General features: G+C 34.2%; 2 protein-coding genes across 3 annotated transcripts; one reads left to right on the plus strand and one right to left on the minus strand.

The window, feature by feature from the left end:
* The first annotated feature begins 640 nt into the window (after positions 1–640).
* On the plus strand, positions 641–9,916 carry LOC131615981 (abscisic-aldehyde oxidase-like). 2 transcript variants are annotated; one of them, XM_058887182.1, is made up of 10 exons: positions 641–945; positions 3,042–4,688; positions 4,966–5,225; positions 5,339–5,548; positions 5,713–5,931; positions 6,546–7,511; positions 7,985–8,080; positions 8,183–8,281; positions 8,628–8,817; positions 9,279–9,916. In XM_058887182.1, the coding sequence occupies exons 1-10, from the start codon at positions 792–794 to the stop codon at positions 9,494–9,496; spliced, it is 4,059 nt and encodes a 1,352-aa protein (XP_058743165.1). In that variant the 5' UTR covers positions 641–791; the 3' UTR covers positions 9,497–9,916. The 2 variants fall into 2 exon arrangements, with proteins under 2 accessions (XP_058743165.1, XP_058743166.1); XM_058887183.1 differs by lacking the exon at positions 641–945 and adding an exon at positions 998–1,718 and having other exon boundaries at positions 9,279–9,913.
* A 509-nt stretch (positions 9,917–10,425) lies between these two features.
* LOC131615983 (uncharacterized) lies at positions 10,426–12,778 on the minus strand. Its single transcript, XM_058887185.1, has 3 exons — positions 12,619–12,778; positions 12,018–12,223; positions 10,426–10,855 (listed from the first exon to the last, which is right to left on the minus strand). The coding sequence occupies exons 2-3, from the start codon at positions 12,201–12,203 to the stop codon at positions 10,676–10,678; spliced, it is 366 nt and encodes a 121-aa protein (XP_058743168.1). The 5' UTR covers positions 12,204–12,223; positions 12,619–12,778; the 3' UTR covers positions 10,426–10,675.
* Between the last annotated feature and the right edge of the window lie 689 nt (positions 12,779–13,467).

Raw genomic sequence — 13,467 nt, forward strand, 5'->3', positions numbered from 1 at the left:
TTATATCTTAATTTCTTTAATTTAAAAAAAAAATAGATATTATCTTTTCATTTCTTTTAAAATTCCATACAAATAAATTAGAGAGGTTAAAGATCACCGTTAATGTAAATTAGTTTTACACCATCATCTAATAGAATTGTAACAAATATGTATAAAAATATTAAAAATATAATTTATTTAAATATACACTCCTGATTAGTTTGACAGGATAAAAATATTTTACATTTTTAATGCATTTTTTTCTCAAGTCAAAACTTATTGAATAATTTTTGTTTTTCATAAAAAATTATACTTCAAATATAGAGTCCATTTATTCATAATATTTCTAAAAATAAAAAAAAATTGAAGTAATATTTTTTTGTTCTAGAAAGTTTACAAAGTTTATTTAAAAAAAGCTTCAATAGAAAGTTAATTTTAATAATCATTTTTATAATATTATTTTAACTATTCCAATTCTTTAATATAATTTTTTTAATATCAAAATTTCAAAAAATTATTTAAATTTAAAATAAAAATCTTAAATTATTGCGAAAGTTAATTTTCGGTCTAAGAAGTACAAAGCACGTCGCTGTAAACAATCGATTAAGGCGGCAAGAAGGCACATCATCAAATGTTCCACTTTTCCAACTCTCAAATTCACTTAATTATTCCAACTTTTTAATATTCAAAGCTTTAAAATCACTTTTTTCTTCTTACTTTGTCGTTAAGCGCTTACTACGCTAAATAAGCGAATATAAATAGTATGCAGATACGTTGGAACTTGTATTTTTCTGAAAATCAGTTACTGAAGTATGGATGTGAAGAAGAGTGAGAATCAAACCAGTTTGGTTTTCGTTATCAATGGCGAAAAGTTTGAGCTATCCAGCGTTGATTCATCAACTACTTTGCTTGAGTTCTTGCGTACTCAAACTCGATTCAAGAGTGTTAAACTCGGTTGCGGTGAAGGTATATCGTAATCACTATTGTTATGGATTTTGATTTTTAATTTTAATTCGTATAAGCTTGATTTACTGACTTAATCATTAATTTTTTTCTATGCGTTTGGATTTGTAATTTTTGAAGTTTAAATGATTGTGATACCGGTTTTAATGGAGTATTTATCTTTATCTTTAGATATGGTTATTATCACACTTTATGATTCTGAATGTTAGCTTGCTAAAATCATGAATGAGTTTTTATTTTATTGGAATTATTTTTCACTTCCAGAGCAAGATTCTTGCGTAAATGCTTTTGTGATTTCGGTCGGTACAGGTGTCACGACACTGATTGCAGTTGTTGCAGAATTAACTACAATTTGTTCTTAACTACAATTTGTTCTTTAATTTAAAAACGGTGAATAACGGTATCAGTACCGTTTTGTCGCAGTCCTTTTTGCGGTCTGCGGTCGCGGTCAGTTTTCAGAAACCCTGTTCCAAAGTGGATTAGTATACTTTTTATTATATTATTTTTTTAAAATGTGGTCTGTGGTCTTTGGACCGACTAATCTAGAGAACCAGTCTCCTCATTCACCAGAATTTGTAAGAGGAGGTCCAATTGAAGTCAGGATTTGTAAGGACCGACTGAACATAAGAATCGTTGGCTAATAGAGCGTTGGGAAAAAATGGCATAGAAAAAAATAAATGAACACAATCACAATACAAGGATATAATGTGGAAATTTCAAAACTGGAGAAAACTTCTTCCTTTACAAAACTAACCGATGTGAGACTTCTTCCACTGGTAATTTTCAACCAACACCAACACAGGGTTCCTACAATACACTTTTTATTATAATCCTAAGAAGCCAAGGAGTTTGGTTCCATTAAAGTGGAAGGTGCACTTTTAAAAGGTCGAATTGAAAAATTAGTGTTCAAACTTGAAGGATTTCGTTATTTGTGATACATGTTTATGTTTGATTGTTCATTGAAACAGAATATATTCAAAGCAATGTTAATAGAAGTATTGCATAATTTTTTGAAATTTTGATTACTCATATCATAGGTTTAAGGCCTAAGGACAAGCCTGTATTGGTTGCTAGTATCCTTCAGTTATGTCAATAATTTTGTTGTTCATATTTTAAAGATTGGGCTAGAATATACTTTTAGTTCTTCATTTTTTACTCAGAATTCATTTTGATCCTTATCATATAAAAGATTCATTTTGGCTTTTTATTTTTGTGAAGTTAATACAAATTCATTCTTTTAGCCATTTCTGTTAATTCTCTTATGTAACATCTGTGGCATGTCAAAAAAGGTTGACATTGTTTTCTTATTTTCTGAAATCCGTAATTTGAGTTGGGGTTCATATTCTTCCTCAAATACTCTATAAATTTATGGAAAATAACAAAGTTTTGGGCTGGGAAACGAATACATTAGGTTGCTTCATCTTTTTATTTTGCAACTTTCTGTGTCACTTGATTTAGAATTTGATTCATGATGTGCATAAATTCTTCGGCATATGTGCAACATCTGGAACAGACTGCGCTGCAATTTATCAATAACATATCATTCTTTTCATAGAATCCAATTTTTGACTCAAGCCCATTAGGAAATTCTGTTGCTGATTGTTTTGCATCTCGTTACGGCCAATAGTTTTGGTATCAAATATTGTACATGTTTGGCAAGAATGATTTGGCAGCAGAGCAAGCTTCCCGTGAAGGAAGTGATAATAAACCGGGCATTGCTATGAACTTTTACATATTCAATTGAATTGGAAGGTGGTTGTTGAACATTAGAACAGGTTGTAACCCCAAAAAAATAGAACAGGTAAGTGACGGTAGGAGAAGTCTCACTTTTCTTTCATTGTACATGGACATCGGCGTAAAGTTTATACTGCATATGAAATGAATAATCACATTTCCACAAACCAAATGTCAGTGTGGGATTCTGCTATGATTTGAGAAAAAGAAAATAGTGCCTCCTCTTGTTATCATTACTATTTTTTGTTTTGCTGATGGTTTTGTCATGAAAATGAAGGTGAACAAGGTGTCTACTTTTAAAAAGCAATAAATAGTGCTCAATTTTTTAAACTTGGAACTTCATGCTTTGACATTGTTGGTTGCAGGTGGTTGTGGTGCTTGTGTAGTTATAATATCCAAATATGATCCTTTGCTTGACAGAGTTGAAGATTTCACCGCAAGCTCTTGTCTCACACTACTTTGTAGCATACATGGATGTTCAATAACAACAAGTGAAGGCATTGGAAATAGCAAACAAGGATTCCATCCAATTCATGAAAGATTTGCTGGATTCCATGCTTCTCAGTGTGGCTTTTGTACTCCTGGAATGTGCGTTTCACTATTTGGGACTCTTGTCAATGCTGAAAAGAATAATTGTCCAGAGCTACCTTCTGGATTCTCAAAAGTTACTGGTTTTGAGGCTGAAAAGGCTATTGCAGGGAACCTTTGTCGCTGCACTGGTTACCGGCCAATTGCTGATGCCTGCAAAAGCTTTGCAGCTGATGTTGATATGGAGGATTTAGGGTTGAACTCTTTCTGGAGAAAGGGAGAGAGTACGGACTTGAAGCTTAGTAGGTTGCCTCAATATGACAATCATCACAAGAACATCAAATTTCCTTTGTTTCTGAAGGATATTAAACATGATTTGTTGTTGGCTTCTAAGGAAAACAGTTGGCACAAACCTACTAGTTTAGAGGAGCTTCAGAGCTTATTGAAATTAAACCATGCCAATGGAACCAGAATAAAAGTGGTTGCAAATAATACTGGTATGGGCTATTACAAAGATAAAGAACGATATGATAAGTATATTGATCTAAAGGGCATTTCTGAGCTCTCAAAGATCAGAAAAGATCAATCGGGGATTGAAATTGGAGCAGCAGTCACCATATCTAAAGCTATTGAAGTACTAAAGCAGCAAAGCAAGAGTGACTTTATCTCAGACTTTGTAATGATACTTGAAAAGATTGCTGACCATATTGGAAAAGTTGCTTCAGGGTTTATTCGAAACACGGCCAGTGTAGGTGGAAATTTAATTATGGCACAAAAGAACAATTTTCCCTCAGATATTGCTACTATACTTCTTGCTGTGGATTCGATGGTTCATATAATGAGTGGCACACAGTTTGAATGGCTAACATTGGAGGAATTTTTGGAAAGACCGCCATTAAGTTTGGAAAGTGTACTTTTAAGCATTAAAATTCCAAGTACATCTTCAGAACAAAGAAATAGATTCTACTTCGAAACTTACCGAGCTTCTCCTAGACCGCTTGGAAACGCCCTTCCATACTTAAATGCTGCTTTCCTTGTTGAGGTGTCTCCTAGCAAGGATTCTGGTGGATCCATGATAGAAACTTGTAGGCTGTCTTTTGGTGCTTATGGGAATGAGCATGCAATCAGAGCAAAAAATGTTGAGGAATTTTTAACAGGAAAGATGTTAAGTTTTAGCATTCTGTATGAAGCCATCAACTTGCTTACATCCACTATTGTACCTAAAGATGAAAACTCAAAAACTTCATACTGTTCAAGTTTGGCAGCTAGTTTTGTTTTTCAGTTCTTTAACCCTCTAATTGAAATTTCTGCGGGAGCAACCAACTTCTCAAATGGATATTCTAATTTTCCATTTGTGAAGGATTTTCATCATGACAAAACTCCAACTTTATTGTCATCTGGGAAGCAAGTCCTTGAAGCAGGAAATGAATATCACCCTATTGGAAAACCAATCTCTAAATCAGGAGCTGCGCTACAAGCTTCAGGTTTGTTTTACGCCATCTACATTTGAAATAATTTACTGACTGATTTATAGAATTTATTTTCTTTATCTCTTTGCATTTCTATCAATTTTTCGTAGTGAAGTTAAATATTTACATGATGCAATTTGGTATTTTATTCGTCCAAAATTCCGTTTGCTAGAGGATTAGCCCTGGTGCCTATTTTATTCTGATTTGGTGCTTTTCAAATATGACTTTTCATAAATAATTGTTTTAATTCGTGTCAAGTATCAAATATTCATGATGAATCAATCGTATACAGGTGAGGCTGTGTTTGTGGATGACATTCCTTCGCCGCCAAATTGCCTACATGGAGCATATATATATAGTTCAAAACCTTTGGCAAGGGTAAGGAGTATAAAACTCAGCCCTGAGTTGCCGCTGGATGGAGTAAGAGATGTCATTTCAAGTAAAGACATTCCTAGTGGTGGGGAAAACATTGGAGCTAAGACAGTTTTTGGCACAGAACCTTTATTTGCAGAAGAGATAGCCAGGTGTGTTGGCGATCGTCTGGCCGCTGTGGTGAGTTCTTAAACTACTTATTTTGCTAATCCAACAATTTATGATATTATTTCTCATTTCTTTGGAGATTGGTGTATGACACACTACCTTATCACTCACTAATGAATTTTTAGGTTGCAGATAGTCAGAAACTTGCAGATATGGCAGCAAACTCAACCATTGTCAATTATGATACTGAAAATCTTGAACAACCTATTCTATCTGTTGAAGATGCCGTTAAGAGATCAAGCTTTTTTGAAGTTCCTCCTTTTCTCTACCCAAAACATGTTGGTGATATATCAAAAGGAATGGCTGAAGCTGATCACAAGATTCTTTCTGCCGAGGTACATGGAATATATTCATTGTTCTCCTTTCTTTCCCCTATGCTCTCAGTTCACAACTTTGTGGTCATCAATCTTGGTTTCTGATGAGATGTATAAGTTTTCTTCTGTATAAGTTACATTTAAATCATATTGGTCAGATTTATTCATTAAATGTTGAAATCCAGTTGAAACTAGGGTCTCAATACTATTTCTATATGGAGACACAAACTGCACTTGCTGTGCCGGACGAAGACAATTGCATTACAGTTTACTCTTCAAGTCAATGCCCTGAGTTTACTCATTCTACTATAGCAAGATGCCTTGGTATTCCTGAAAGTAATGTAAGAGTAATTACAAGAAGGGTTGGGGGAGGTTTTGGAGGAAAGGCCATAAAAGCAATATCTGTAAGTATTATGCCGTGTATTAATTTTCTAAAAAAATTGTTAAATCTTTTTCACTTTTTAAGTACCATTGACTAATAAGTGTTGCATTGTGTAAACATTGACGCTTGAATTTCCTGTAGTTTGGAGAAGTCACTAATATTAAAAGATAATATAGAAAATAAATTTAAGATACCATTTGAATTTAATTTAAACTATAAGGAGAACATAAATAAAACAAACAAATAATTCACGTGGAGGTTTTCAAAGAGTCACACGGGTTCTTGTTAAAGTGCGTTTTGTTAATCTTTCATGTTTACGAGTGAAGATTCTCATTTAGGAGTGGTTATCAATTGCTTCTTTTCAGTAATTGCTATACATATGAGCTACATTGTGCTTTGCATGATACTAAACGTCCATACTAAGATTTGAATTGGTATATAATGTTTTTTAATTTTTGTCATTTTTATTTCCTAATTGTTCCAATACATTTAGTGTTTTAGCCTCTCACTTTTTCTACCTCATATTTGAGATAGTATAAATTACTCTGTACATTTTTACTTGTCGCTTTTGTAGTAATATTTTGTTACTATTCACTTGTCAGTTTTAAACAAAGTTCTGACAACCATATCATGCAGACTGCTGTATTTTGTGCACTCGCAGCACAGAAATTATGTCGCCCTGTCAGGATGTATATGAATCGAAAGACAGATATGATATTGGCTGGAGGAAGGCATCCCATGAAGATTACATACAATGTTGGGTTTAAGAATGATGGGAAAATTACTGCATTAGAGCTTGAGATATTGGTCGATGCTGGTATATATATGGATATAAGTGTAGTAATGCCACATAACATAGTTGGTGCACTAAAAAAGTATGACTGGGGTGCATTATCTTTTGATATAAAGGTATGCCGAACAAATCTTCCCAGTAGATCTGCAATGAGGGGCCCTGGGGAACTGCAGGGATCATTTATTGCTGAACATGTCATGGAAAATGTTGCAGCTACACTTTCAATGGATGTAGATTCTGTCAGAAGCATTAATCTTCACACACACAAAAGTCTTCAGTCATTCTATGAACATTGTTATGGCGAACCTTTTGAGTATACATTGCCTTCAATATGGAGTAAGTTAGCTGTTTCTGCAAATTATGAACAAAGAATCAAAATGGTGAAGGAATTTAACAGAATTAGTATTTGGAGAAAAAGGGGAATTTCCCGAGTACCAGTTGTGTATCAACTGTCTCTAAGACCCACTCCTGGAAAAGTAAGTATTTTGTCGGATGGGTCTGTTGTTGTTGAAGTTGGAGGAATTGAACTGGGTCAGGGTCTATGGACAAAGGTGAAACAGATGGCTGCATTTGCCCTCGGTACAATTCAATGTGATGAAACTGAAAGTCTCTTAGACAAAATAAGGGTTGTACAAGCTGATACAGTGAGCTTGATTCAAGGGGGGTTCACTGCTGGGAGCACCACATCAGAGACATGCTGTGAAGCAGTTAGGCTTAGCTGTGATACCTTGGTTGAGAGGTTGAAGCCTCTCAAGGAAAAGCTGCAGGAAGAAATGGGCTCTATCAAGTGGGAGACACTTATTCTTCAGGTAACTACATTATTATTTACTAATAAAACTTAATGTCAAATATCGATAGATTTTTCTCTTGAGCAAGTTCCGAGAACGTCCTAATCATGAGTCTAACCTGATGGAAGTGGCACTTTTTCTGCTTTCTCGCTTTATGATCTATTTGTTTAAATTTTACTGCTGTCAGCGGCAAGTTCTAGAAACTTGTATTTTTCATTTCATACTGATGAATGTATTGTAGTATTTATAATTGTGCATGCGATACATCTTAGCATTTATATTGTCTCAGCCTTTTCCTGTTAAGGTTTTGTAGTATGGTGGCACTTAGCATGTTCACAATTTATGGGAGAATAATTAACCCCTTTTATTCAGGAAAATATTCAGAGACTACGTGGGGCAATGAACTTGAGGGCAGATAATTATTTTTCTTCTTTTTCTAGCCCGCAAATATATATTTTTTTATTTTATGTTGCTGACTATTTATCAATCTACAGGCATACATGCAATCTGTCAACTTATCAGCATCTTCACTTTACGTACCCAGCAATAACTCGACAATGTACCTTAATTATGGTGCTGCAATAAGTGAGGTGTGTTTTCTTATGCACATCTCAGACCTTACTGTCTAAGTTCATTGAAAGCTATTTCTATTGAATGTACTTATGTTCTAAATAGTGGAAATTATATTTCAGGTGGAAATAGACCTTCTGACTGGAGGAACCAGGTTTCTTCAAACAGATATCATATATGATTGTGGACAAAGTCTCAATCCTGCTGTGGATTTAGGACAGGTATGCTAACTTAATGCTTGCCTTACAGGCTCAGCCATAATCAAGGACTATCTTAACATAAGAGTTGGAGGCCTAAAAATATTTTTTTACTCTGTCTATTCTGTAACTACTGATATTTCAGTCTTCTTTTGTTTCAAAATTATTGATGTTATAGAAATTCAACGTCCAATTAATACCTTTTTCCTAATCACAACCTTCGTTGGGGAAAGTAAAGAAATCTATTTTTCTTCTCTCCCCCTAATCTAGAAGAGGGCTATTTTTTGTACCCTCCTTTGAACCAAACACTGTGGGCTTGTTTGGTCTGTTTTCCTGAATCAGCTAATAACAACATGATGCCACCCTGCAGATTGAAGGAGCTTTTGTCCAGGGATTGGGGTTCTTCATGCTTGAAGAATATGAAACAGACCTTAACGGTATGTCGTTGGCAGATGGTACATGGAACTACAAAATCCCTACAATTGACACTATTCCTCAACAGTTTAATGTTCAAATTCTCAACAGTGGGCATCACCAGCATCGTGTGCTTTCCTCAAAGGGTATGGATCAAGCTCTTAAAATTATGGTTATGCTAATAAATTATGTGCATTAAATTATGTCTTCATGTTGCCATTGATTAACTAACAAATCAATGATGGATATTCTGTATATGCATTACAAATAATAGGTGTAATATTACATTTTCTTATTTACTTAGGCGTGTCAAATCATTTTTTACTACTGTCCACATGATTTTATATCACTTATATTTGAAATAGGGGGTTCAATGACAATAATCGAATCAATTTTATCTGAACAAAAGTATAGAAAAATGAATTGTTGATTGTAACTTGTAAGCATGTTGCAGCCCATGTTATTTTTGTGAATTAATGAAGATGAGAAAGCTTCATGTATTCCAGTTTGGATTTCTCAATTACAACAGCTAAAACCTTCTCTCACTAAATGAGATTTACTGGTTTATAATTATTAATTGAAAAATTAAATGAAATTTGTGTTGCAGCTTCTGGCGAGCCACCCTTACTTCTAGCAGCTTCCGTTCACTGTGCCACAAGAGCAGCTATCAAAGAAGCAAGGAAACAGCTTCTTTCATGGAGCAACTTGGACGAACCAGATTCTATATTTCAGTTGGGGGTTCCAGCAAACATGCCTATGGTAAAGGAACTTAGTGGACTGGATGTTGTACAAAGATACTTAAAATGGAAGATGAGCATGGTGTAGAAGTGCTCATTATCCTTGAAATTTTAGAAGAGTGGTTTTAACTTTTGGTGGAAAAAATAAGTGGTGATTCACAGAAAAAGTAAAATTAAGCAGTGCTTTTAATATCACATAATAATATAGGATTGTAGTTATTTGGGATATACTTACAATAAGACACAGGCTAGCTCAGCAGGGTAACTTGTGCAACAAGTAAAAGAACAGGCTGGATAGAAGACTGGATTCTCTCGTGTTAGAACTGCATGTAATATTGTCATGCTGAACTTTTGTTGTATCTTTATAGATATTATGTATTATAATTATTATTCATTAATAAAATGGTCATAGCAACGTCTATCTCTTCTGAATGCTCTTAGGGCATATATATGTTTTAATTATTGACTAGATCTATTCAAAGAAAAAGTAACATTTCAGTATGAAAATTGATTTGAACTATTCAGTTTTTTTTTGTAGTGCAATTTTAATTCATTTAGTTTCCACAATTTAATTTAATAGGTTATAGTTTTTTGGCCATGATTTTCTTTTCAAAACAGTTTTTTGTGAGAGATATTTCAAGGGATACCTGAAATCCACTGTTTCCGTGCATTTTCAAGGTTGCTAATTTCACGGGGATTGTATTGGCAAGGAAGGTTATTGTAAAATTGTACTCGAACACTATAAAAAAGGCATGTTGTAAGGGAATTTCCTATCCAAGCATCAGGAGGGAAAAATGGACACTAAGGAGGCTGCAAACTTGCAATTATGTAAGCTTTTTTTCATTATACCCTTCTATCCTTATTCAACAACAAATTTTTTGACAGTATTGGGTGTCAGGTTGCCTTTCATATGAGTAACTGAAGAAATTGAACTGTTTTTTTCTCTCTAGGAGAGTCATAATATCAACTCTCCCAACACCATAAACATACAATTTTTGGTTTAAAAAGAAATATAAATTTTGCTAATGTTGAAAAAATCTCTATTTTTATGGAGCCTAATGGCAGCAAAAGTTCCACAATACCAATTCATACATTAATACAGATTTCGAAGCAAGCGAAAGAAAAACCAGAAGGGGGAAATCATGTATGTATGAATCATAGGCATACACAACTTATCATCATTTGAAGCTACACCCAAAATCCTCAAAGATTCTTAACCATTCTGACATAAACTACATATAAATGTTTGCTAAAGTGCCAAATGTTTCTAAAAGGACACCTTTCTTGGAGGAACAACCACATTCTTGTTTCCAGGAAATGCATTTCGAGATATGTCTACCAGTGATTTGAAACTGTAGGGTTCATGCATAGATATCTCGGACAAAACCTTTCTGTTAAGTTGAATGTTCTCCTTATTTAGCCCATGCATGAAGTTTCCATAATTGACCTACAAAAAATAAAATAAATGGACTAAGGAACTATCAGAAGATTACACACACCCATAAGATCATGCAGAAGAATAGGAAGGTCTATGCTTCACATATAACTCAAGCATAAAAGGAGCCATTGTCATTCATACATGGTCATTTTAGTGTCCACAAGCATGTTCACTAAACAAATCCAATTTCAAACTTCCTTCTAAGCCAATCAATTTGCTTTTAAGAAGCTCATTTAAAACGAACCGAGCTTTAAGTGAAAAGGAACTGACAAGAGAGCAATAGACAGGCAAACAAAAGCACATTCAACTTTTGAAAATATTTTAGAAAAAATCACTGATTAAAGTGATTTAGCATACGACATATGGCTAACACAAGAAAGATAAGCACAAAATGGAGCAGGAAATCAGTCTACAGTTTCCCAATAATGCCAAAGCAAAGATTCTCATGCAACATTATGGCAACTCATAAAATTTCCTTTGGAATGTTACCACAGTATGATTACATATTCTGCATGTAGCCTATTTAAAGAAGCAATCATTTAAACAAATTGCGTGCAGTTTTTCCTGCCATACATTTCAAGTGTATATCGTACTTAAGCTGGACATGTAGATACCAGAGTGAAAACAAGATCAATAATCATAATCATTCTATAACCAAGATGTTAATCAGTAACTAACTAAAGTTTGATGAAAACCGCAGGAGAAATATTAAGGCTTCTTTAGTATGACAAAAAAATTGGTTGCTTATATTTCTGATTTTCACTTATAATTATATATATATGCTCCGTAGCGCGCACACACTCTGTGTTCAACACCGTTAAGACCGATACATGTGATTACAATCAATTAACTCATTTTCTCAACCCATTACCAGTATCAACATATTAATGTTAGTTCTGTGTAAGGTGTCTGCATATGTACTTTGTACTACATATGTCATATTGTTTTCACAGATGTTGTGTTTTCAAATATTTGTATAGGAAACAATATTTTTACCATTTCATGTAAAATCAAGGTATTATTTTTAAAACTATTAGTGAAAGAAAATAGAAAATAAGAAACAAAACATTCTGTCAAACTAACTAGATCATCATGTATCCGGGTGAAGCATTGGACTGTAGTGTAAAAAATTGTGAATTAGTAAAAAGAGAAATGGCGAAAGAAGACATACACCATGAACACGAGTGCCAGCATTAATCCGTTGGATCCAAAGCGATCGCATGTCCCTCTTTTTAGTACGTCGGTCCCTATAGGAATATTGCAATGCCTTCTCCACTCTCTCCCTCGCAATCCTAATACAGTTCTTTGCTCTCCCTCTGAACCCCTTTGCTAGCTTGAAAATCTTATCCTTATTCATATTCTCCAAACTTTTCTACCCTACAATCACAATTCACATTAAAATAAAACCCTAAACATCACTGAAAAAACACTTATTAAAATCAAACCTATCATCACATTACCTAGTAGTCATCAACGAATATCCCAAAAAATTCATAATATTAACATTTCATACTTCAAAAAATTGTTTAAAAAATCATACATTGAATTGAAAATCAAAATCATAAGCTATTAAAGTTAACATTTTTCGATATTGTGAGCTGATTATATTAATAACAAACAGTTAACAACACTTCTATATTGTGAATTGCGGTGCGGAGTGGAGCTCCGGTTTGCGGCGGCGCAATTCTTTCGCGGCCGCAAATCACGCTGTAATCTAATGCTGGGAAGCTCTAGAGGAGAGGGGAAGGAAAATCCGAGTAAATAGGGGGAACCTGGACGAGTTTGTCGTTGTTTATGACGGCCGACGAGCTAACTCCGATTACGTTTTCCGGCGGCTGTGTTGAGTGGCGACTCCGATGAAATTTATTTGTATTGATGCAACGGAAATGGTACTGGAGTGGCTCAGTTTTGTTATTTTAGGGTTTTTAATTTATTAGTGAGTTTTTTTTATTGAAATTTATTATTTGATTCTTATTTGTTAAAAATAGATTTTTTTTTTTTTGTCGGCAATAATCAGGTATTGAAGTAAATTAAGTAAATAATCAGGTTTCAGGAATGATAATACGTGCACATCAATTGAGATGGCGCATGCACTTAAATTTAATGAAGAGGTGTCAGATGAACTGGCGCGTGCAATGTATGCTTATAAGGAAGGGCCACTCCATCTCACGCATGCTTGCATTTCTTATGAGCGTGCGCCAACTCATCTGGTGCATAGGTGTATTTGAATTTTTTATAAATAAGTCTCATCTCCTCAATAATTCTTCACACGTCTACTCTCTTTCTCTCAAATGTTTTTCTGCATGACATCTGAAATGATTTTCAAAAGGGATAATTGGATTTTTTTTTTTTGCTGTCAAATCCCGATTAAAATGAAATTTTGGAACATCCATTCGATGGACTATCTTAAAAGGTCCTTGATGCGTTGGTTAGGCGGGGATATCCAAGATGACAAAGTCATTAGAAGAATCCAGAGACAACGAACAGTCTGCAATTGAAAGACCTCAACGTTTGTGGGAGGATGTCAAAAATGACACCGATGTTATGGTGATGATGCATGGAACAGATGAAATTGTTTTGACATTTGTAATTTCTTAGATATGATGTTGTGTTAAGTAGTT

The sequence above is a fragment of the Vicia villosa genome, linkage group LG7 (assembly GCF_029867415.1).
Source record: "Vicia villosa cultivar HV-30 ecotype Madison, WI linkage group LG7, Vvil1.0, whole genome shotgun sequence".
Classification (NCBI taxonomy): Eukaryota; Viridiplantae; Streptophyta; class Magnoliopsida; order Fabales; family Fabaceae; genus Vicia; species Vicia villosa.